Genomic DNA, 25,576 nt, shown 5'->3' with positions numbered 1-25,576 from the left:
TGAGCTCGATGTAACATCAGCTCAGCAAGTCAGCAGCTATAGTGTGAAGAGACGGGAGAGACAAAGTTGAGCAGCTTCATCTTGTGTCTGACAATTAGAGCTCTGCAGAGCTGTACATGGGCTGAGCCTACAGCGGTAATATATTTATAGAGAGAATAATATCTTCCCACTGTCCTCCAGTTGAATTTCCTTTATTCCGTTTCCTTCTAGGGCATTAATTAAGCTTTAAATCTGAATATTTGTTTGGAGTCACCCCCCCCTAATCAGCTTCTTTGCGACTCAATACCCTTTTTTCCCTTTCTGTTTGAAGAGAGGTGGTGATTTTTAGGAGAAATAATGAGGGAACTGACTCCCTGTGTTATGTAGTCGTGTTGTTATCTGCGTGTCACTGTGCTCTATACTCAAGAGGCTCTTAAGAGTAAAATGATTTTGCAGATATGTTGAGCGTTAGAGTTAATGGTTTAATGCGGTAGAAGGCATGGAGGGGAAATGCTTCTTAGTTGTATGGAAATGTTTAGTTTTTTGTATCCATTGGCCAAGTATCTCCTAAATTGATAAATCTGGAGTTTACGATAGCCATTCTTCTGTATGGGACTCAGGTTGAGTTAATGTCCTGATTAACCCTCTAAGACTTTGCTGCAAAGGAAATGAATCGTTCTGAAATGGGTCGTGTGGGAACTACGGATCATTCTTTTTATATAATTATGAACTCTATTTGGCTTTTTGAAGCTATCCAGTTCATTCCAGGAGACATCCTGATATTTGAGATGACTCACATTTTACCCAGCTGCCCTGAATCTTGGTAACATTTCATTTAAATTAGGGAAAGTGGTAAGACTTCTTCCAGAACCGTACTTATAAATAACACTTGTGCTTCTTTAGTTTCAAGTTTCTAAGCAGGATTTAGATTTTAGCATATCTTGCTGAAATGTCTTGTGTTTTTTTTCTCTTGAGAAACATGTTTTGTTTTTTTACTCAATGTGCCTTTTTCCTGTATTTGTAATGAACTTGGTGGGAATCCTCTTGACGCTCTGTCCTCTCGTGGAGCTTGTATCTGTTTGTGCTTTCACCAGCAGCACACTTTGATTATTTGTTTTGTGCCGACTACCTACCTGAGGCGTTTGAGAACACTGTATAAAAACAGGCTTATTATGCATCGTAGCTTAATTACCATGACAAAAAAAAGACATTGACTTGTAAACAGTTGCTGACTCTGCCTCAAAACACATTGTGAGGCATCTTCTGTGTGTGGCTTTTACACACAGTGAATCAAATAAATATTACTTAGTGGATTTTACAGGATAGGATTTTAGTCTCATTCCGCTTGTCTTGAGTTGTTTGTATTTCAAGTCTTACGAGTCATTTCCATTTAAATGACCAATATATTATACAAGGATTTCTTTTCTTCTCCAAAAGAATTCCTTCAGTTCATCTCTCCCATTATTTGTTGATTTCTAACTTGTCCTGACCTAATCCCATATAAATACCATTTGCATATTCCTCTCATAGGTAGCCCCAGTGGTAAAGTGTTTGTACCCAGCTTTACTCACCACTTTACACTATCACCAGTCTTTTATCCTGAAATATTGACTGTCGAGACAAGAATAGCCCTCCAGTCACGATTGGTTATATTGATGGTAACACATACAGTGGGGCACGTATAGTGTCTGATCCTGTTATCAGTGGTGAATCCAGTCTTGTGTTTTTTCCATCTCAAACGCTGCACAATTGTAGTCCACCGTGTTGGAAGCAGGCTTACTTCCACTCCATCTCCAGAGATAATGGCCAATTATAGAGGAGCGGATCCAGTTCAGGTTATAGTTGTCAGAGGAATCGGCCAGCGGGGACCTCGGCAGCAGGAAGGTGTGCGTTTGTGTGAATGTCAGCTGGAAAAAATATTTGCATGACCAGATCTCTCCAGTGTAATGCAAGTGAAAGTAATCATCATCTTTGTAGTGCTTTAAAAGCTTTAAATAATTAAAGGCAAATATTGCATAATACCAAACACAACTCAGTGACCAAGTTTACATGCACAAAATATATCCGGTTTTATGCCCTTATTTTGAAAAATACAATATTCCTATTTAGCTGTTTACATGTTTAATGAAAATTAATATTCCACTAATATTCCCTTTTACATGCAGCCAGGCATATTCCAATTAACGTAAAACTACCCCATGCCGTCCTCATCACCAGGGTCAGTGAATCCAACACCAACGCCATTCTTGACTGTGTTGGACAGGGGTCGATGCCCCAACATGTCGTTTATCACGTCAAACTATGGGAAAGTTGAACGTCAGGAACCACTTGGTCATTTTGCTTCTTTGCATCAAAATATGTGGGTTTTTTTTAAAGTTTTCCACCGGTTTGCAATATTTTCCAAAAACCCGTTGAATGCCAACTCTTTCATTATGCTTCAAAGTAGGTGTGTTTCTCCTTCCGACTAGCAGGTTGGGCTTTCCTTTTGGGCATGCATCTTTTCTCCAGCTTTGCAACTAGCTGGTTTGTGTCCAACGCACAGAGTAAAAAAATCCTATGGAGAGGCCTATTCTGAATGAGCTGTATACATGTCTAAAGAATTCTCCTAAAACCCATAATAACATTGGCATATACCACATGTCTAAATCGGAAAATGCTCCATTTGGAAAATGGTCTAATTCTGAATATAATAAGCAGAGTTTTATTTTTACATGAGCAATATAAAATTCAGAATATTCTCATATTCAGAATAAGAGTGGAATGTAAGAGTGTGCATGTAAACGCAGACAGTGTCAGAGACGTCCTTCAAGTGTTGTATGTCCGGAATGCAAATCCACCCGCTCTGTGTGTTCACATCATTATCATGTCAAATTTGAAATATTGAAGTGTTTATATGAAGGTAGGAAAAGTGTCGAGCCCCCATTGGCTCCTTGCATCCAGCTCACTGGAGTACACCATAACGAGAGATGTTGAACCATTGCCAGCTGTGGTGTGAATGACCCTGCACTCTCTGATCTCCCCCCTTGAAGGAGGGAGGGAGAGAGGTTTCCTTTCGGGCATCAGTGAATTAACACATCACAATAAGCTGAAGGATAATTTGGGACCATTTTCATTGTTGCCATAATGATGGAGCCGTTCTTTTAGTTTAGAGCTGTTGAGATGTTTTGAATGGTTTTTGTAAAGGGTGTTAATGAGAGTTTCTAATTGGTATGAGATTACTTTTGTTTCTATTTTTTGTCTGGCACCGGATTTGATGAATACTTTGAATTTTACCTGTGGATTATGATGGCTGCGTCACTAGCTGGATGTGTCATACAATATCCGGTTGTGGCACCCATTGATTATACCCAACGTCATTCAGTTAACACTATAATTAGCTCAGTGATGCAGCTGGAAGGCATATTTTTGGCTCTGGAAATTGTTTAGCCTGCTAGCAAATTTGTCTAAGTAGACTATTGCGAGGCAGTCAGTCCTTAGCCAAAGTAATCAATCCTTTTTTCTTTAATTCACTTCACTGGGAATCAGTCACAAAATCCTCATGTGTTCGGGATCACTTAAGTAGCAATTACTGAGCATTTCCCTCATGTAGTCTGCACTATCCTATCAATAACTTTTTCTCCTTCTGGTTGCATTTATTGAGCTTGTTCTTTTAGCCACGGAAAAACATCCTGATGCAGATTGCGTTCAGAAAACAGCACTGCTTTGATAAAAGTGCTGCGTTGATGAGGGCTGGAGTTTAAGATACTGATGAAATGGTGATATACATTCCAGAAAGGCTGGTTTGCATAACTGATCCAGTAGTTGTTAGGCTTGTCAGATGTTATAACACTATAAGAATTAATTTACAACCATGGAAAGATATTTAAAAGCCATTTTTGTATTCTCTTCTCTTCAAGACAAACACAAGGTAAACAGCAGAAAGATGTTCATGACAAATGTAGAGCCTTCTTGGCGCTGTTGCATTGTGTTAAGCTAGGTAAAACTTTTTCCTGGACTACTCTGTTGTTTTTCTTCCAAGGCCCTCGGCGTCAAGGCCTTGTTGAAATGAATGAGGGGGCTGTGTTGTTTTGTGTTGTTGTTTTTTTGTTACAAAGTGCTTTTTCTGCGGCCTGAATGTGGCCTTCGGGAAAGTAACAGCCCTGTGATAAAAAATGCAAGGAGCTGCAATATTGGCCGCGTATTGTTTCAGGTACCAGTGAGTACAATCCAGGAAGTCCAGTCCGAGTAATAGATCAATGATTCTGAAGGCTCATCAGTTCATAATGAATACTCTTTGCATTACAAAGGGATTTCACAGGGATGAGCGATGGCACGTCTTTGATTGGCCAACGCGGGGTCCTGAGAGATGACATCACATTGCTTCAGGTAGAAGTTGGGCCTGTTTAAACTGTTCAGCAGGACGACACTGCACTTTTTTTTAGATTTGACTGAAAAGTCAGCAGTTCATATAATAATAAATTAATGTTTTTGGTTTACACTTTTACAGATCAATCTCCTCCACGGATTACGTTTTTACATATTTATAGCTAGATATGGAACAATCATAGGTTGTCATCAACTGAGTTGTTTTTAGGAAGTTCAGAAACTTAAAATAACTTTTACCCACTACTACCAACCCCCCCCTCACTGCGGTCCCTACTGTCTCCACTCAGCCAATCAAATATGCCGTCACCGCCGGGCTTATGACCCACACCAGTTGCTATAGCAACGCCGGCCTGCCTCCTAGAGAACATGTCATGCATGTTAAGTGGTTCTCAGATGCTCGCTCGTTGTCTCTCTCTTAAGTAGACACACACACACACACACACACACACACACACACACACACACACACACACACACACACACAGAGGATGAAGTGACTCCAGAGATGGTTAACACAACTGTAAGCTGAGTGGCTGCAGGTACATGCTGAATATCTCATCATTAAATTAATTTCTTGTAACTCACAGAACAAAGTGCTTCTTTAAGCTTATGTGTATACAATCTGAGTCCAACTCAGCTGCTTAACATCTGTGTATAGGTCAGTTTGGTTTACCTGGTGTTCAGGATTTTTTAAGAAGCTCACCAACAACCTGCACACAATAGTATTTGCGCCAAACAGAGTAGTTGTGATTACAGTTTATATCGCTATTAGCTCCTAATGTTACCCATAAACTGAACGTAATTTCTTTTGGCGTGTTCTTTTCTTTTTTTAAGTGGCTGCATTAAGTTTTTATTACTATTACTGGGCTGTAATTCATTTTATATATTTAAGGGTTATTAGGTTTCTGAGCAGTTTAATTCAAGATAAAGCTTCCCTGTTTCTCTTTTACACCCTTATAATATATATATTATAAACAGAATCAAACATATTCTGACACCACCGCCTGGAATGAATGTTTTGAGAAGCTTGTAATAGAGAAGCTGCCCTCCAACCAGCTACCAGCAGTACAACGGTCTGCTCTCCTATTACCAAAATTAAACCCCTCTGCTGGCTCGGTGTGTATTTATGATTGTAAGTTTATTAGTGTAACTAAGTGAGCATTTATTTCAGTGCAAGACAAGATATATGCCCTGTCTTGTACTGTACTATTCACTGTTAACAGTTAACTTTTCTTTTGGGACATCCACGCTGTGCAATTTATTGAGCAACAAGCCTACGATGCAGGAGCTGCACGAGTGGTTTCATTATGACAGGATGCAGCGGTACAAAGGGTTTTTCCTAATGATGTTCAATATTGCTTTTGCTGGTTCACACAAACCACAACAAGCGCGTGTTACTTGCATCTCTTCATCTAACCAGCTGACCTGGGGGGAGGGGGGGATGCTTTATTTCCTCTTTTTTCTCCCTTGCAATATTTAAACGGACAGAAAGTGATGAAAAGGTTACACACTGTATATAGTGAATCAAAACTAGTGAATCAGGAAACGTGAACTAACTGACATCTATTATATTAAAGTAACTACACAGTTCTAGAGCAGAAATACACTGTTTCTGGAAACTGATACGTATATTTGTTTGATTTCTCAGTCTTCTGTGATAGTGATTTAAATCATTACATATAAACAACTCAGTTTAACCTTGATCCTGCCATCTATACTATTTGTCAAATTTCAAAGGTGCCTTATTCCAGTTTTGAATAGGAAGTAGGAACAAATTAGGAACAATGTTTTTGTTCCAAATGACTTCATGTAATTGTTTTCTGTTTCTGTTTTAAGTAGTGCTTTTAAAAAACTACGACTGTATTTCAGTCCTGGGGGTTAAAAGGACCCAATTCTGCCAACATAGTTTTCATAGATGGAACTTTTAATTGAGTTCATGTTTGCAATGGGTCCTATTTTAAAAGTATCACACTCTGTCATTTTGAAGGAAAACAGACGCAGATTTCCTCATTTCCTCAAGTTATTCACAATATGCAGATTAGCTGTACATTTCCGAAAATAAATCTTTTTTTTGTCTTACAATAGTATGTTATACTTAAACATGTTGGTAGGATTAGAGGGTTTAGGCAGGGACGGCCCCAGTTTGTGCTCCTTTGCAGAACCATAACATCACGGGTCGGGTCAGGACAAGATGTTCTAAACTGAGTGAAAAGGAAATGGGCTTTTAATGTATAATAATTTATTCTTCTTGGGCAGTAAGTAACTGTTGTTATTTTAAGATTTGGGGTTTATTTATTGGGGAGTTTTTTTTCCATTCATGCCGAGTCAACTGCACTGAGAAAAGGTTCAGAGAGGTGCTAAGTGAATACAGTTGGCAGCTTCTCTCCTGTCCTCTGAAATTGAGGAACAGATCGAGAGACTCACTGCAAATTATTCATAGCCTCCTGTTGAGGCTGCTACAATCTCTTTGTGTGTGTGCGTGTGAGTGTGTGTGAGAGAGAGAGCCAGGGAGTCTTGCAGTGTGTCAAGAAAATGAGGAAAGCCAATGTGCGATGAGGATTATGTAGTTGTCGGTCGATAATCGGTCAGGCAGACTCCCAGTTTTCACGCACACACCCTCTTCCTCTTCCTCTGAGAAACAAACGTGACACAAGAGTTGATTCAAATGAAGGTTGGCTTCTGTCCCTTCGGAGAGAGATTATCTGATGATGAAAGGGACCATGAGGCATGCTGGGGTATATAGAAAAAAAAAAAGAAAAAAGAAAGAGAGCAAGCAGCTGAGATGTGACCGTCTGTGAAGTACAGAGGGATGACGGTGGATGTGGAGGGTGAGCAGGTGGGACAGTGGTGAAATGACATAATGAGAGCGGCCCTGCCTCCGTTGATTTAAAGTTGCACAAATGTGACTTTTATCCGGTCACTTCCCAAAATGTATGATTGCTTATTGTTAATTAGTTATAAAGTAGTACTAATTAACAGTGTTGAGTGTCTCAAACAGTTGTAGGAGTAGTATAATTTCACTGTGCGTATGCTGTCTTGCATCTTTATCTTGATTATTTTCAGCTGTAGCGAACTCTCTAAATGTGTTTGATGTGTTAGTGGGATTCATTTTCAAATTAAAATCCCTGATGAAGATGATTAGACGAGACTAAACGATGTGATAACTCATTAACACCAGTGTCTTTGGTCAGTGTTGCGTCAATTACAGCCATTCTCTTCCCCACGTCTCCACTACAGTTGGCTTTTGACAGGAATCTGTGCAGAGCCTCAGGCGTTTCATAGGTGTCCCTGTCGCCACGTTGTTTACCCTTTTGCTGTGGGTTTGTTTGCTTTTGTTTATGTGTTCGTATTGTATTTGTGCCCCTGGCCTTAGTGGCTGGACTCTGTGAAGTAAAAAAATAGCCAGGATGAGGGAAAAGAGTCTCCCCTAGGCTACCTATTTACACGCACCATGGGTTACTGAAAAAACGATCTCTCAAGGACTGTTGTTACATCATTTTTAGCATGAATGTGTTTTGTTTTTTTCTGTGTGTGTGCAACTAGAATAATTTGTTATGTAGATTAGTGGTCCTTCAGAATTGACTTATTTTCTCATACTTTATTGAAGGAGTGCAGGACTTCACATGAACTTATTATTTGTTTACTAATGATGTAGTTCATAGTAATACCTTTCCTACAGTGTTATTTTATATATTTCAAAGTGAAAAAGTAAAAATGATAGTACAGTAGAAAACACATGAATCTTTCAATATTCTTTAATTATGATTCTCGTTATCCATTTTTCCCATCGTTGCAAATATCAATGTTCTTGGTTTCGGATGCAATAGGTCATTTTTTCCAGACTATTTGAATGTAAAAAGGAGAGAAAAAGCTCTGCACGGCACAGCATGTACTTCAGGGCTAGAGGTGGAAGATTCTGTGTGCAAAGCTCTCTTCCTCTTTATTCGACTGTTTACATTTTTGTTGTTGAAACTTGCAAGCAGCCTGTGCTTGACTGAATTTGAGGAGTTCATATTTATTTTATTCTGTGTTAAGTTTAACTGTTTCTCTCCCATCATTTCATGTGCTGTCCTTTTCCACTGATCACAAGCCAGCATCTTAATTAAGTTTTGCACATAATAAGTCCAAATCCCTTCAAATTTAACTAGTGTGTGCAATGTTAGTCTTGGGGTTTTCATTTGTTTCTAAGCTTATTGACCTCGATTATACCCTTTGTACTCCCATTTTATTAGATATCCCTCTAATGTTGACACACAGTTCATGTGTGCAGAACAACATCTTGTATATAAAGATTGAATTAAACAGATGGATCTTTACTGAGGTATTATGCAAGTTAACATTTCAGCCTTGTCCAGCCAGCTGATTTGAATTCTGTTCCACAGACGTCCAGGATTATTTCCCTCATCATTTATATGTGCAGCCATGTCGGCAGTATAATTCCTCTACATCCTTTTCTAGGTTTAATATCCGTGCAGCGGGAATATCAAGTGTCAAAATCGATTAGAAGCTCATATGTATGCAGGCGGGTCAAATCCGTGCCATTAACGCCCTTCTGCCTCTGTGGAAGCTGCCTATTGAAGTTTGAGCTTGGAAGTAGGGCAACTTCTGATTTCATGAAATATTATTTTAACCAAATAAAAATCATACAGGATTACTGAATTTACTTTCGTTAGTAAAAATAGACCCTGTGCTCGTAACGATGTCCTCACAGTCTGGTTCAGACAACTACCTGGCTGTGTGAGACAGGCAGAGATGAGTGTGTGTGTGTGTGTGTGTGTGTGTGTGTGTGTGTGTGTGTGTGTGTGTGTGTGTGTGTGTGTGTGTGTGCGCGTGTGTGTGTGTGTGCCTCCCGTGCTAGTCCTCAGTACAAACACTGTGTGGAAGATCATATTTAAATACACACTCTCTTAGCCTGCCCCCTACTGTTGCCCAGACCTACTTTCAAACACACACGTATACACTCACACACACTCTGGGGAAAATAGACCCATAAAACACTTTGTAGGTGAACAGAACCGGACTGGAACTGAGTTGTGAGCTAAATGAGTGTTGGGTGATTTTTTTCTTGACCCACTTTCCCCAGTTAAAACTCAATTAAGCAGTTTGGAGATAGACTTTGGCCAGAGGACTTTGTGGATCGTACTGCCTCTTCTGGCCAAGAGCGGTATTGCTCCTCCTCTGCTCTTTGCCCCTATTAGCATATGAACAGGTCAATAACTAATGTTATCACTCATTTAGCTGCCAGTCTTACGACTAAGAGTCTTCAATCTGGCTGCAAGGCATTTGGGGATTTTTGGGGGCATCATTTGAGGCCCCTGGGAATTTTCTCAACTCTGGAAAGAATTTCTTAAAATCATATTTATTTACAGATTTTATTTTTCTATCAATCACTATGTTTCACTGTTATTTCTTTCCAGAGGGTATTAGGCCTACATCATAGCACCTCTCTGCCTTCTGTATAATTCAACTTTCACAAAGTTTAAAATAGTCTAATGTCACACTGTAAGCGGATCTTACTCTTTATTTTATAAAGAAAGCCTACTTAATTTATGTACTATGTTAAATTTCTCGCAATTTTCAGTGGTGTTTCTGAAATCTTTAAAAACACCTGTGTTCAAATCCTGACTACACGTCCAACAATATTTTGCTGTTGTAGTTCTTATCGTGTCCAGTTGGTGTCCTCCTCTCCCCGTTTCCAGCTCCACATCCAGAGTGAAAAGCTGAACCATCTCTCTGCTTTCAGTGACATTTTAACAATTGTGACACTTAGGACACTGAGCCTTCGCACTCTATGTGAACTGGCCGATGTTTAACTAATGTTTAAAACAATTTAGAACAGTTATTTGTCCCAGTATCATTTAATAAATCATCATTTTAGTCCATCACTTTATCATCTCTTTGATACCTTCTCCTTTAAGATCCAAATATTGTGTTTATGTGCACTACACACTACTAACTATTGCACATTTATAGCTGCAACAGAGCACCTGTATCATTTATTGTTGTTACTGGTTTCACAGTGATGCTTCAATAATAATTTTCTCTAATTTCTCTGTGTTTTTATTCAGGAGCTGAAGAGAGTTAAGTGCCAGCAAGTTGAGTGCAGTCCGTCCTGGAGCCTCTCCTCCCTGCCCTTCCAGAACATTTTCCCCCCAACTGAGCTTCTGGCTTGTGCCTCCATCTTTGGACCTGAAACACCTTCAGTCCTGAAGATACACATAAACAGAGTTACACATCTCACCGCCAGCCGCACTCACCAGGATGATCACCTCGGAGCTCCCTGTCCTACAGTAAGTGAAACAGGCAATTGAGAGAAAATACAAGTTGCATGCATTTGCAGTACTGTAGAAAGCTAGATAAAAGTTGTTTTTTGGAAGTGGGTGGCTTACTGTGTTGTCCTTAATGAAACTTAAACCTTTGTTTAAAACTTGTCAACGACTCACATTTGTGTCCAGATAAACATATGATCTTTGCACAAAACGTGAAAAAACAAATGAGTGTGTCAATGTTTATACATTACAAAACGAAATACTTGGGTTTGCTTTCCATAGTTTCACTTTTGTGAAGAGTGTTATTCGTCATTTGCTCTGTGGAAGAATAAAAATCTTTTGAATGCATACGAGTCTTATGTGGTTTTCTTCTCTCAGGGACTCTTCCAATGAGTCTGGGGCAACAGACGCCGTGGCTTTAAGTATAAGCATGGGTGAGATAGAGGAGCCGGAGGTGAAGGGCAAGAAGAAGCGAGGGAGGCCTGGAAAACAAGCCCCGGTATGAGTCTCTGTCAGTGGAGAGTGTGTGTTAAGAAAGAGGAGATGAGTGAGAAACAATCTGTGTGTAACAATCTGTGTGTGTGTGTGTGTGTGTGTGTGTGTGTGTGTGTGTGTGTGTGTGTGTGTGTGTGTGTGTGTGTGTGTGTGTGTGTTGTATGGTTTTAGTAAACAAGTTCTTCTAACATCCAGTGTGTGTTTTCCTTTGTTTGAATTTACCTGAAGGTGTTTGTTTCTGCGTCTCCGTCCCCTCAGGCATCCAACAAGAAGCCGAGGAAGTCACCGGCGGAGAAGGCCGTGGGCGTAGCGAGAGGGCGAGGGAAAGCCAACGGCGTGGTTCAACACAATGGAGACGGCGGAGACCCCGTCACTCTGTTTGAGGTGGTCAAACTGGGCAAGAGTGCCATGCAGGTGGGTGACTGTGGTGTGTCCATACATGCAAAATATAAGCTTTGTCATATTTGCATTATTTAATCAGATATATTGAATTGATTTAGCTTATATCTAATTTAAATGAAATGTATTGAACTCAGGTTTTACAGCACTTCTAGTTGATCAAACTTCTGATTGTTTTGAGCTGATGTCAGTGCACATTTGTGTTTGCACTTGTGCTCTTTTTGTTTGTGATCAGTTTTCTCTCCTGTGTAACTGGTTTGTTAAGATGGAGGATTTAAATATCTCACTATTGTGATTGTGTGTGTTTTTGTTTCGTGTCTGTGTTTTTGTGTACAGTCTGTGGTGGACGAGTGGATCGAGTCGTATAAACAGGACAGAGACTTGGCGCTGCTGGATCTCATCAATTTTTTCATCCAGTGCTCAGGATGCAAAGGTAAGACGAGGGAAACTGCTGCAGCTTGGTGTAACCACAACAGTCATTTAATGATCTCAGAAATTCGGATTCACAGAATATCTATCATTGTTCTGTAACCAGGCACTGTGAGGATTGAGATGTTCAGGAACATGCAGAACGCAGAGATCATCCGCAAGATGACCGAAGAGTTTGATGAGGTAAATGTCTGCTCCAGCGATTCATTTTCAAGTGAACTTGTAATAGGTTGCAAAGATTGGATTTAAATCGCACAAAGGAAGATGAAAAGCACCTGTAACCTCTCACATCAGTTTTCAGTTTTAACTTTTTTGTTTTACCAGCCTTTCAAAAATGAATTTTTTTGACAGAGCAGAGAACAACAAACAAATAGCAGAGGTTGAACAAATTAAAGCGGTTGTGGTTTCCTTCATTGGTAACAAATGTGTTCCTAACTACAAACAGAAAAATCATATCATCCAGAATCAGCAAAAGAGTCCACCTCGCTGAAAACATGTCCCTGAGCACATATCTATGGCGACCATCAGTTTAATAGCGGCAAATATTCCAACTGTTTGAAGACACAGACTTGATGTAGTTCACGTGAACCAGATCCTTCTGATAAACTACAATGAAGTCCGTCTCACCTCTTATGTTTCCGTCAACAGGACAGCGGGGATTATCCTCTCACCATGCCGGGGCCCTTGTGGAAGAAGTTCCGCTACAACTTCTGCGAGTTTATCAGCGTTTTGATCCGCCAGTGTCAGTACAGCATCATCTACGACGAGTACATGATGGACACGGTGATCTCCCTCCTCACGGGGCTGTCGGACTCTCAAGTGCGAGCCTTCAGACACACCTCCACATTAGCAGGTAATGACGCCAGCTTTATGGACGCTGCAACAGTTCTCATCACTACCGGAAGAAATTTATAATTACAGCACATTGCTGAACAGTTATTTAGAAAGTTACACACAACTCCACATTTCCCGGCAGTCAATGATAGCACCAGTCATGTTTTTTTATTTTTTTTATTTTAGTAACACTACATCTTACAAGTAGCAGGTAATTCAAATAAATGAAGGTCTGTAAAGATAATAAAGCAGTTATAAACAAGTAAGATAAACAGTGGAAATGCCACCAGTCACTTGAAAAGTTTTTCAATATTTGGACACATATTTTGATATGTAAGAAAACATCTTCCCTGTTGGATCTTCTTGCTTTTGATATACTGTAATTGCATCTGAATATTTTGTTTGCCACAATGAAAAAATGAGGATTCACTGTGATTCTTGTGTTGTAAGCTTGATAATGTACAATTTAAACTAAATTTCTTGTGTACATCCAAAATGTTATTCCCACAAATTCTGAGGCATTTAAATGGATATGTATAATTAGGTCTATAATGTGCATTTTTGTCTCTGCCTAGCCATGAAGCTGATGACGGCGCTGGTGAATGTGGCGCTGAACCTGAGCATTCACCAGGACAACACCCAGAGACAGTACGAGGCCGAGAGGAACAAGATCGCCGGCAAACGAGCCAATGAGAAGCTGGAGCTGCTGCTACAGAAGAGGAAGGAGGTTGGTTGATGTTTGATGGGACTTTTCACATTTTTTTAATAAAATATCACAATCCAAAGCTTTTTATGCAGAACTTTTGTGCATTAAGCTGCTCAATTTAGTGTAGTATTGTATTTTTAAGTAAGAATAACAGCTGTTGTCTCTGCTTAGCTTGTTGGGATATTCCACTATATATGAAAATGTTTGTAAAAAGGTCCAGTCATGCCTAAAACTTTGTGTTTTTGTCTCTGCAGCTTCAAGAAAACCAAGATGAAATAGAGAATATGATGAACTCCATCTTCAAGGGAATCTTTGTGCATCGCTACAGGTAGACTTTGTGCATGTTGATGCAATTATTGCAATTTTTTTTACTTTTTAGAAGATAAATTATACATTATACAACAGGCGTAGAATCAGTGTGCTTCAAAATATAAATCAAAAAAGTAAGTTTAGACATAATAATAATAAGTTATTACAGATTATTTTTAACAAGGGAATATTAATGGTTCTGATTTTAAAATAAGCGTTTTCTCTCTTTATTTTTCTAGGGACGCCATTGCTGAAATCCGAGCCATCTGTATCGAGGAGATCGGAGTGTGGATGAAGATGTACAGCGATGCTTTTCTTAATGATAGTTACCTGAAATATGTTGGATGGACACTACACGATAGGGTGAGCACACAGTCGTACCACCACCAATGTGTTTTTCTCATATTTCTTCAAGGCTTGTTTGATCTTTTCTTCATATTTTGGTTACACCACTGTTGAATTGATTCAGTTGGTCTGATAATGTTTACACATACTTTTTTGCCCCCCAGGATTTGTTTTGAACTGTCTCTCTTTTGCTTTCTCTCTTTCAGCAAGGAGAGGTGCGTCTGAAGTGCCTGAAGGCTCTGCAGAACCTGTACACAAACAGAGAACTGTTCCCCAAGCTAGAGCTGTTCACGAATCGCTTCAAGGTAACACCAGCGAAGATGAAAATCTAAATCGTGACTGCTTTTAAGGCGCTCAACATTTCTTTCGCATTTCTGCCTATTTATTCCAGCTCTTTGTCCCTTTTCTGTTGTATCTGCTTTAACAGGACCGTATTGTATCGATGACGCTGGATAAGGAGTATGACGTGGCTGTGGAGGCCATCAGACTGGTCACACTCATCCTGCAGTGAGTAACTTCAATGCTTTTCACATTTCTTTTTTCCAACACAGACTCTGGAGTTTTGCACCATTTTCAATTAATTCATAATGGTTCTTATTCACATAACTTTCAAGTCATTAAAAGCTCACACTTTTGACATGATGCTTCAGATGGTTATGGACCGAACACTGAGCTTTGACATCAGACAGCATACAGTTTGTCTGTCATCCAGGAACTTAACTAGGGTTGTTTTAATAGTCAGTTTACTCAGAATGATCATCATGCTTTGGCCCACAAATATCCCTTTAATCATTTAATACTTATAGTTTCACCTTACTCTTTTTTTTTAACTGTTCAAAGTGGATTTTTTAAATTCTCGTACACTTTTGTTTTTAATGAGGAGACACTGAGGTACATTTTTAAATCTTTGCGTTGAGTGTAACTGGTTTTGATCATCTGTTGTAGGGGCAGTGAAGACGCCTTATCCAATGAGGACTGTGAGAATGTTTACCACCTGGTTTACTCGGCCCACCGACCAGTGGCAGTTGCCGCAGGAGAGTTTCTGCACAGGAAGTAAGTCCATCCTGAGGGTTTTCCAAATTCATCTTATATCAGTTCTGACTGGAAATACCTTTTTCTTTATGTTGGATCTTATTTGTCAGTTGTATTGAATGTCTCTTATTTGCCATTAACACTGTTTTTCTATTTTTCACTCTCTGCTTCTGTCTAATCACCTTTTTTATTCCTTCTCTCTCTCTCTCTCTCTCTCTCTCTCTCTCTCTCTCTCTCTCTCTGTCAGATTGTTCAGTCGTCATGACCCACAGGCAGAAGAAGCGCTCGCTAAGCGCCGGGGGAGGAGCAGTCCCAACGGAAACCTCCTTCGCATGCTGGTGCTCTTCTTTCTGGAGAGTGAGGTAACACATGATTCACACATGTTAAATTATACATAATGATTATGCACAAAGCGAAAATCTATGCTGTTTTTAAATAATTGATCGATATTATATCCTTTTTGTGTGTTGGGGTATAGTGGAAACCTGAACCTGGCATAATTTACATGATAAGAGACACTCAAAAAAATGAATCGTCTTGTTCTGGTTAATGGTGACAATAAAGTAAACATGTTACATTTCAGTGACTCCATTGTTTTTGCTCTGCTTATACAAAATATCACCATATTTGTGGTTGATTTAAAAGTTGTGTATTTAAGAGATATAAGATTTCACAAGGTGCAGGCAAAAACCAAGTGTCTCTCTGTGTGCGTAGCTTCATGAGCATGCGGCCTACCTGGTGGACTCGTTGTGGGAGAGCTCTCAGGAGCTGCTGAAAGACTGGGAGTGTATGACTGAACTTCTGCTGGAGGAGCCTGTGCAGGGAGAGGAGGGTAAGACACGCTCACTGATCTCTCTCTAAGCTTATGAAATAGCTCGAGGTTACTTCACATCAGGCACAACATCAGAGCCAAAGACAAGCTAGAAGAGATGATGTAAGGGAATCTTGTTCACTGAAACTCTCTCTTGGTTTCTCTTTTTTAACCCCTCTCTCTGTGTTTCTGACAATCTGCCTCTCCCTTTTGTCTCCATATTTTTTTCTCTCTCTCCTCATTGTGTCTGTCTCTTTCTCTAGTGTTGTCAGACAGACAGGAGAGTGCTCTGATAGAGCTGATGGTGTGCACCATCCGACAGTCAGCAGAGGCACACCCACCTGTTGGCAGAGGCACCGGCAAACGGGTAGGTCGAGTAATCACAAACGATACTTCAGCATTTACTTTGAATTGTACACAAGTTTACTTGAAGGTGAGACTGATGTAATGAGAAGGCATGTGTTATTAGCTTCATGTAGAAAGCTAATCTGTCTGAATTTAGATGTGGCAGTTGAAATCTGCCAATGTCAATAAAGAGATATTTACAGGACTATGTTCAAACACAGTGAACTTTATGTTTGTACAAGAGATGAAGTTCACGAGTATCAGTTTTTTGTGTGTTTTGTGATCAGAGAAATAGATTCATTAAAAGCTGCAATGAGATCATGCACTGTTCAATTTGAGAAAAATATTACTGAGAATATCCAAAAGTTAACAAATCTCTCTAAATTTTTCAAACTTTGTCGTAGTGACATGGCAACAACTCACTGTGCTTTTTTGCTCATTTGTATATTTGTTTAATTAATGTATGTACCTAGCATTTAGTTATTTATTGTCAGCAAGGCGCAGTATCCTGGGCAGATTCATGGGTTGGGACAGAGGTAGCAAAAGCTACACAACAAAAACTTTCCAGGTCATAACGAGAGGACAAAAATGTTCCAAATAACCCAAAAGCCCTGTTTTATCGCCCTTTCTTCTTTCTTTTTTTAAACCTTCTACATTTGACCTTGGGTTTTGTGTCTGCTTGTCAAGGTGCTGACAGCGAAGGAGAGGAAGACCCAGATAGACGATAAGAACAAACTGACAGAGCACTTCATCATGGCTCTGCCCATGCTTCTGTCCAAGGTAAGACCTTCCTGAAACCCAGCCTGCAGTCTGCAGCAGCGGGGCCAGAGACACTGATTAATGAGCGGGCTGGGTGAATGATCTGTTTGTCGAAATAATTGATCGGGGTGTTACTTTTATAGTCAGGAGAAGTGTTATTGAACGTGTGCTGGCCAAATACTTAAAATGTAATTGCCCATTTTACAAACTGGGAAACTGAAACACTGTTGATTGATAGTTTTGTTTTTTTTCTCTTTTCTGCCTCTGTATTTGCTTGTGCTTTCTTTCTGTATGCTACAAGTCTTCTTTATCTAATTCCCACCTCTTCCGCCTCCCTGACCACAGTACCAGGCAGACTCGGAGAAGGTAGCCAACCTGCTGCAGATCCCTCAGTTCTTTGACCTGGACGTGTACAGCGCCGGGCGCATGGAGAAGCACCTGGACGGCCTGCTGAAGCAGATCCGGCTGGTGGTGGAGAAGCACATCGAGATGGACGTGCTGGAGGCCTGCAGTAAGACCTACAGCATCCTCTGCTCCGAGGAGTACACCATCATGAACCGCGTGGACATCGCCCGCTCGCAGCTCATCGACGAGATGACGGATCGCTTCGCACACTCCGTCGAGGAGCTGCTGCAGGAGGTATGACGGGGAGAGTTGGTCCGGGAGGGAAGATAAGTTTGGGGGTGTGTATGTGATCTATAATATCTCTTAGGGGAGTCTGTTAAATTCAGTCTTCAGCTGCACAGGAATTGTGGACGATTAGAAATATGCAGTTTTAAGGCGTCCTAGTGGTTTAGACGCATACGTGTAACACCAACATCCCTAGTCTTTGTTTACTAACAGGTGTTTGTTTTCTGCAGGCGGAGGAGGCCGATGATGACGATATCTACAACGTTTTATCAACGCTCAAGAGACTCACAGCCTTCCACAAGTAACAGTCTCTCTTTACTTCTTACATACTTTGTGCGTTTGTTTAGCACGAGTTGGCTTTTAACGCCATACAGAAAGATACTCAGAAGTGACTGTAAAACTGACTGATAAATAATAAATAAACTTGATGACTGAACATCCTCATTCCCTCTTGTTTCCCGACTCAGCGCGCACGACTTGACACGGTGGGATTTATTTGGGAACTGCTACCGGCTGCTGAAGGCGGGCATCGAGCAGGGCTCCATGCCGGAGCAGATAGCCGTCCAGGCCCTGCAGTGCTCCCACTACTCCGTCCTCTGGCAGCTGGTCAAGATAACGGAGGGGGCTCCCAGCAAGGTGCCGCACTCACCTCACCGACAAGAGCTTTAACACCACACACACTCACATCACACTCATATCCCAGGTGTATCCTGGGACAAGGGGCTCAGAGTTAAGACTGCCGTGTCTGAGCATCAGTGGCCCAGAGGGACAGCAGCTTATCTGTATTTCTGCAGAGAGGTGCTCAGTATTAGAGAGGATGCTTACCTCCATTCAGGGGCTTATTCCCAATCTATCTGATTTAACATTTAAACACAGCACAGAGGCATCAGATCCCAAGGCTGTTATTAAGGGATGGCCTAAAGCCCAAATCTCCAAAACAGTTATACTCATGACAATAGTTCTATAGACCTTCACTCAGACCTACAGCAGCTTAAAGATTCCCCATGTGCGCCCATTATATACTTTATTTTTCACTATAAACTAGAGCTCAACTAAAGATTATTTTCTCTTAAAATTAATATTTGAATTAAACTGAATTATTTGGTATAAACAACCTGGGCTGACATTACTACTAAACTAAAACCCAATATAAAATAGTTGATTGTAATTATTGCTCTCTGAGCCTTTTGACAGACTCAACATGTGTCCACACAAATTGTATTGATTTTTCTGCCTCAATGAAGTCAGTCGATGATTTAATGAAATCATTAAAGTTTGATTACTTCTCTGGTGCAGTTAGGGAACGATAATGTAGCCTGATTGATACTACCGTTTAATATCGATTTCTGTTCCAAGTGCTCATAATGTGTGACACTAATGGTTCGGTGTGGTGTTTGTGTGTTTGTATGTGTGTGTGTGTGTGTATGCAGGATGACCTTGTGGCGCTCAGGAGAGTGGTGAAGTCTTTCTTGGCTGTGTGCCAGCAGTGCCTGTCTAACGTCAACACACCGGTCAAAGAACAGGTAGCAACACACACACACACCTGTGACCTGCTCACACCGTCACACATCACCACTAAAGATTTAGACGTTTACGAATGTGTGCGTTATTGTCAGAAACCTTTTTTGGATTCTGGAGAACAGACACGTTTGTTACAGTGTGTGATATGTTATGACAGCTTGATTGATGAAACAATTTCTAGAATTTCTTCTTAGTCCGAGAAGAGGAGAGAGGATAGATAGATAGATAGATAGATAGATAGATAGATAGATAGATAGATAGATAGATAGATAGATAGATAGATAGATAGATAGATAGATAGATAGACGGGTAGAAATGTTTTTGTTGACCCAGAAAGAAATGTTTTCTTAGGTCTTAAGTTTTTTTTTGTGAATGAACAGGTAACACTTTTTCATCAAATCATAACTCCTCATTTGTGCCTCTCATCCAGGCGTTCATGCTTCTCTGCGACCTGCTGATGATCTTCAGTCACCAGCTGGTTTCTGGCGGCAGGGAGGGCCTCCAGCCGCTGGTCTTCAACCCCGACAGCACTCTGCAGAACGAGCTGCTCAACTTCGTCCTGGACCACGTCTTCATCGACCAGGACGATGAGAGTCAGAGCATGGGTGAGAGCGCATTGTTTTAGGATTAAGATACGAACAAGATGAGCATACATATAATGAACAAAATGCCCCTATTCATTTGATATATTCATTTTCTACTTTTCTCCTCCTCTCCTCCTCTTCATTCTTTTGTCCGCCAACCTGTAGAGGGAGACGAGGAAGACGAAGCCAACAAGATCGAGGCTCTCCACAAAAGGAGAAACCTGCTCGCGGCTTTCTGCAAACTCATCATCTACGACATCGTAGACATGCCCGCTGCTGCCGACATCTTCAAACACTACATGAAGGTGAATATTTACAATATTCACATAATCAACATAAAATAAAGAGGCAACATGAAACTGATAAAAATTAGAATGCAGCAATGTGGTCAAAATAAGATGATGAAAAAACGTTAAAACATTTAGACTGGAACTAAAACTGTATCTAAAGAAGTGATTTAAATGATCTTTATTCTTGAGTCTAGATTGCCGAACAGATTTCATTGCAATTTCTTTTAGCAAAATCATTGATTTCCTATTATAACGGATGCAAGATTTTTAAGTTTGTGGTGTTAAATGGAAAAATGAGACTGCAATAGAATCTAGAAAATGTATTTTAGTAATCACTTTTAGTTTGCGGCAAGATAAAGCATAGAACTGAATAAGTGCAATGATGAGAAAATGGAGGAGGAAATAACTGTCCAATGCAAATGAAATGTAAAAAGCAAGGAGCTTTTTTTCTTTTAAACAAGCAAAAAAAAATCTGCCTAAATTGGAAAATTTTCTTCACATAAATTCTGACTTTGATTTCAATTGTTGGTGACAATCTGTCGATCATGTCAGCATACATGGACTAATCTGTCTTTGTTTCTCTTCCTCAGTATTATAATGATTATGGCGACATCATCAAGGAGACTCTGAGTAAAACCAGACAGACGGACAAGATCCTTTGTGCCAAGACGCTCATCCTCAGTCTGCAGCAGGTGAGACATTAATGAAGACAATAATACAAACTACATACACAGCTCGTGTATAAATAGTGCATTCTTTTAGTTATTAGAGCTCTCGTGTGTGCACCCACAAACAATTTTGTTATCGTGTGTGTTGCAGCTGTTCAACGAGCTGCTGCAGGACCAGGGGCCAAACCTGGACCGGACATCGTCTCACGTCAGCGGCATCAAGGAGCTGGCCCGCCGCTTCGCCCTCACCTTCGGTCTGGATCAGATCAAGACCAGAGAGGCCGTTGCCACGCTGCACAAGTAAGACTGTGGCTGAGTTCGTAATCACTTACATAGGCTGACTGCACACTCAGCTGCCCCACAATGCATTGCGTCTTGGTGCCATGAGACCGGCTGTTGGATTTTAAGGATTTTGTCTTCATCAAATAGCACTCTGCTCAGCCATTCAACGGGAATAAATGTTTTCTGCTAGAGATTTAAAAAAGGGACTAGTTTTTCTTTTTATGTCTCCTTTGGTGTCTCTGATTCACAGTTTGTGTTGCTCTCCATTTCTATTTAACTGTCTCCTTGTTTTTCTCACTCTCTGTCTGCCTCTCTCTCTCTCTCGTGTCAGGGATGGAATCGAGTTTGCATTTAAGTACCAGAATCCTCGAGGACCAGAGTTTCCTCCTATCAATCTGGCCTTCCTGGAGGTTCTGAGTGAATTTTCTTCAAAACTAATACGCCAAGACAAGAAAACTGTGTAAGTACTCCCTACTATCTTTTTTCCTGCTGTGAGGCAAAACTCTCTTTAATTAGAAAATAAATGAACTAAAAAATGCTAAAAAAGCGCCATGTCTCCTCAGCCACTCGTACCTGGAGAAGTTCATGTCGGAGTCCATGTCAGAGCGTCGAGAGGACGTGTGGCTGCCGCTGATCTCCTACAGGAACAGCCTGCTGACGGGAGGAGACGAGGACCACATGTCTGTCACGTCGGGCTCCAGCAGCAAGGCCGGCTCGGTCCGCAGCAAGAAGGGACGGCCGCCGATACACAAGAAACGCATCGAGGGTGAGGAAACGGGAGCACAAACAGAGAGTAGAGTTCCTATGCTTTGTTCGAGTTGGGTTTGCTGCACTGACTCTGTTATAGGAAGTGAGACACGTTTGGGGTTATCTGCTGTTCTGTGACCGATACTGTGTGTTGATTTTTCAGAGGAGAGCAGCGTTGAGGGCTCGTGGATGTTGCGTAACGACACTCTTCAGACACCGGGAGCTCTGCAGACTCCTCAGCTCACCTCAACGGTTCTCAGAGAGAACAGACCAGCAGAACACATGCCCGACCCGGACTCAGAACCCGGATCAGAGAACGACTTCGTACACAAGTGAGTATACAAAGTCCTTCCAATTTAAGGACTACAAGCATTGAAAATCAGGTTTAAAGGATGTGGAAGCCTTATAGATGTTATCATAACAGTTATGGATTTTGTGCAATAAAGGGAATAAATACAGTGCTGATTCATGATGGGCCCTAGTGCCCTCTAGTTATGAAGCGCACACACACACACACACTTTTCTTGATGCCGCTGTTATGTTTGAAAAGCATGACTGTGTGCTCAGCTTGCAGATGTGTTCACCTGCGCCCAAACTAGTTACCATATATCATATTCAAAAAAACATCAACATACATATGACTCAGCAATAAATAATATATAATACATTTTCCTTCAATCCCTTTGAATAAAAATGATTAATTTAATTGAATAGTTTTTTTACAGTTCATGCAGAATATGCAAATACTTCTGTTATAGATTGCTACTGATTATTTTACAATATATTTTCGCCTCTTATGTTGATCCTCCGTTTGTCTTCAGTCCTCAGATGCAGATGTCGTGGCTCGGCCAGCAGAAGATGGAGGAGGTGAACAGGAAGGACCGGACGGGCTTGAACTACATCAAGGCACGCAGTAATCAGGGCGTCCGGCAGACTGTGTAAGTGTGTTCAGCTTTAAAGAGAAAGACGTTCGCTGAAGGTCGACTTTATGCCTCCAACATGTTTCATGTCAGTTCATACGTTGTTTTTTAATGAATGAAGAGCTAATAAGAAAATATATATAAAATGTTTTTGTTTTTTTACTACATGACATCTCCCATCAGGCGAGGGTTGATGGAGGATGACGCAGAGCCCATCTTCGAGGACGTGATGATGTCATCGCGGGGCCAGCTGGAGGACATGAACGAAGAGTTTGAAGACACTATGGTGATCGACCTGGTCAGTAATGTCACTTTCTACAAACACATCTTTTAAATTCTTAATAATTAAGATCCTTGGCATTATTTAAAAAAATAAATTGTAAGGGGCCATTATATGCTGATTTCCAGTTTCATACTTTTATTTTAACAGCTTTTCACGTTTTAATGTACAAAAAACTCTTTATTTTTGTCATACTGTCTGATGCTCTGTTTTAGTGTATTTCAACAAAAAATGCATTGCAAGGCAACAGCTTGGGTCCATGTTTACTTCCTGTCTGCTGATATATTCACATTTACTGTAACTGGAAATAAACTGGGACATGTTATATATGTTTGCGTTTAAAACTGTGAAATGGTTTATGTATCGTATGTATAGTTGTGACATCACATCCGTCCGGAAATCCTGTGTGTATTTCTCTATGGATTGAGCTTTTTGATTCGTTCACAGTATTTATATAGCACTTTGAGCTGCATTATAACAAAAAAATACAATATGGAACCTTTAATTCAATGTCTTCATTTGTGCTTTTGTCTTTCCCAGCCGCCATCGAGGAACAGAAGAGAACGAGCAGAATTAAGACCAGACTTCTTCGACTCTGCAGCCATGATTGAGGACGAGTCGGTAAGTAAAACTTTGCACGACAATTTGAAAGTAACTATTATTCAATTAATTGATGAGCCAGTTGACACCAAATTAATCTAAGACTATCTTTATTATAATTTCATTAATTTTTCACACAAAAAGGTTAAAAAATGGATTGCTTCCAGCCTCTAAAATGTCAGAATTTGCAGTTTTTGTTTTTTTTTGGCTTACTGCAGAGTTGAAGCTTAGATATTTTTGTCTAACATTGTCTGATGCGGCTGTGGCGTAGTGGAGAGCAAGGTAGTTCTCCAATCAGAGGGTCGGTGGTTCGATACCCGGCTTCGACAGTCGATGTGTCCTTGGGCAAGACACTTAACCCCAAGTTGCTCCCGAAGGCTTGCCATCGGTGTGGACTGGATGTTGCTAGTTAGAGTCTGATGGTGGCACCTTGCATGGTAGCCTGTCATCAGTGTGTGAATGGGTGAATGATATGTAATATATACGCTTTGGATAAAAGCGTCTGCTAAATGACTGTAATGTAATGTAATGTCTGACAGTCGCTCTCCTCTCCATTTCTCCAGGGGTTCAGCATGCCCATGTTCTGATCTGGGAAGAGGTAAAGAACCCCAAGATCACGATCCACATCAGGAGTAAACAGAAGGGAGGGGTTTGGGAAGTCTGACCCAGAAAACCTGCAAAATCAAACTCTTTAAGAAGAAGAAAAAAAAACATTGTTGAAGTACTTTTCTCTTTCTATAAGACACGATGGATGGAAGGATGTTTGTTAAGTGGATATGCCGATGGATCCCGCATCGGCTGGATCCCACCGGGAAGTGTGAAACGGGATAAAGCTCTGTTTCTTTCAGGCAAGGCCGGATGATCCAGAATATTCTCCAGAATCTAGTCCGGATTCAAGAGCTTCTTGTTGCTCTAAATCCTCCTCCTTTCCAGTCTGATGGTTTTGCTCTTGTTAGCGGTAGCTCTGATGGCGCTCTGGCTAAGTAACCCTGCTGCCGGCCAATGAGTACTCAAAGTTTTTACGGTTCCCTGTTACACAGATGTACAGTCGTTTGGTTTCTCTCCCGATCAGCAGCACAGAGCGGCGGAACACTCTGTACAGCCCCCCCCACCCTTCTTTTGGTGTCGCACTTCGATCCGTCTTGTTAAATCCAACATGGAGAGGATCTCAGTACTAAGTGTTATATATCTTTGCTCTTATTACCCCACACCGACCCCCTCCTCTCTCTCTGTCCCCCATCTGAGTCCTTTTGTGTGTGTGTGTGTGTGTGTGTGTGTGTGTGTGTGTGTGTGTGTGTGTGTGTGTGTGTGTGTGTGTGTGTGTGTGTGTGTGTGTGTGTGTGTGTGTGTGTGTGTGTGTGTGTGTGTGTGTGTGTGTGTGTGTGTGTGAAAGTGTTGGTGATGACGGTTGAGTAGTCGAACATGCACACCTGAGGTCAACAGCTGTAGACTGACCTGGCGGAAGTGATGTACCTCTCACACATTCTGCACACACACACACACACAGACAGAGGCGCCATTGAATAGGTTTTGAAGTTAAAATGTTTCTAAAAAAAAGACAATAAACATATTTTGAACTCTGTAGCTTTAGTACTAAAGTTTTAAATCAAGTGTGTTTTTGTTTTTGTCTGATGTTTGTACAGCTTTTTTCTTGAATATGTATCTTGTTTGTTGCCAAATTGTGGCCTACATACTTACAGTATATTCCAGCCCCTCCCCCCTACACCCGTAACTCATATCTAATGGTTACCAAGCTCAGATTGTTGCTGTGGGACACCACTTTTTAAGCGCTGTAGGTTCTGATTGTAATGGTTTCACAGTTCAGTATTACAGCAGAGTATCCGTTAGGTTTGCTCATTCTACAGGTCAAATCAAGTTGTTTTTTTATACATCGCCTTCAGTGTTAACTGATCCAAGGAATTTTAGATTTGTTGTTATCATTGTTCAAATCCAGTGCAGTGGTGGATTTTTATGTCT

The 25,576-nt window shown here is 40.7% G+C and overlaps 1 protein-coding gene across 1 annotated transcript in view; it reads left to right on the top strand.

The window, feature by feature from the left end:
- Positions 1-24,836, top strand: part of stag1a (stromal antigen 1a) — a 40,561-nt gene extending 15,725 nt beyond the window's left edge. The window contains exons 2-32 of the mRNA XM_054613261.1: positions 10,413-10,634; positions 10,992-11,112; positions 11,367-11,522; positions 11,844-11,940; positions 12,043-12,119; positions 12,585-12,789; positions 13,346-13,497; positions 13,731-13,804; positions 14,025-14,148; positions 14,337-14,435; positions 14,558-14,637; positions 15,076-15,183; positions 15,410-15,524; positions 15,877-15,994; positions 16,237-16,340; positions 17,006-17,098; positions 17,423-17,716; positions 17,938-18,008; positions 18,175-18,343; positions 19,138-19,230; positions 19,659-19,833; positions 19,978-20,117; positions 20,693-20,794; positions 20,922-21,070; positions 21,384-21,512; positions 21,616-21,818; positions 21,963-22,131; positions 22,621-22,737; positions 22,903-23,017; positions 23,540-23,620; positions 24,163-24,836. Of these exons, the coding sequence (XP_054469236.1) occupies positions 10,606-10,634; positions 10,992-11,112; positions 11,367-11,522; positions 11,844-11,940; positions 12,043-12,119; positions 12,585-12,789; positions 13,346-13,497; positions 13,731-13,804; positions 14,025-14,148; positions 14,337-14,435; positions 14,558-14,637; positions 15,076-15,183; positions 15,410-15,524; positions 15,877-15,994; positions 16,237-16,340; positions 17,006-17,098; positions 17,423-17,716; positions 17,938-18,008; positions 18,175-18,343; positions 19,138-19,230; positions 19,659-19,833; positions 19,978-20,117; positions 20,693-20,794; positions 20,922-21,070; positions 21,384-21,512; positions 21,616-21,818; positions 21,963-22,131; positions 22,621-22,737; positions 22,903-23,017; positions 23,540-23,620; positions 24,163-24,186 (3,783 nt within the window). The 5' untranslated portion in view covers positions 10,413-10,605 and the 3' untranslated portion in view covers positions 24,187-24,836. The remainder of the gene's footprint in view (positions 1-10,412; positions 10,635-10,991; positions 11,113-11,366; positions 11,523-11,843; positions 11,941-12,042; positions 12,120-12,584; positions 12,790-13,345; positions 13,498-13,730; positions 13,805-14,024; positions 14,149-14,336; positions 14,436-14,557; positions 14,638-15,075; positions 15,184-15,409; positions 15,525-15,876; positions 15,995-16,236; positions 16,341-17,005; positions 17,099-17,422; positions 17,717-17,937; positions 18,009-18,174; positions 18,344-19,137; positions 19,231-19,658; positions 19,834-19,977; positions 20,118-20,692; positions 20,795-20,921; positions 21,071-21,383; positions 21,513-21,615; positions 21,819-21,962; positions 22,132-22,620; positions 22,738-22,902; positions 23,018-23,539; positions 23,621-24,162) is intronic.
- The last annotated feature ends 740 nt before the right edge of the window (positions 24,837-25,576 follow it).

The sequence above is a fragment of the Anoplopoma fimbria genome, chromosome 15 (genome assembly GCF_027596085.1).
Source record: "Anoplopoma fimbria isolate UVic2021 breed Golden Eagle Sablefish chromosome 15, Afim_UVic_2022, whole genome shotgun sequence".
NCBI lineage: Eukaryota > Metazoa > Chordata > Actinopteri > Perciformes > Anoplopomatidae > Anoplopoma > Anoplopoma fimbria.
Note: the sequence above shows the minus strand (reverse complement) of the source record. Positions and strands in the feature narration are given on the sequence as shown.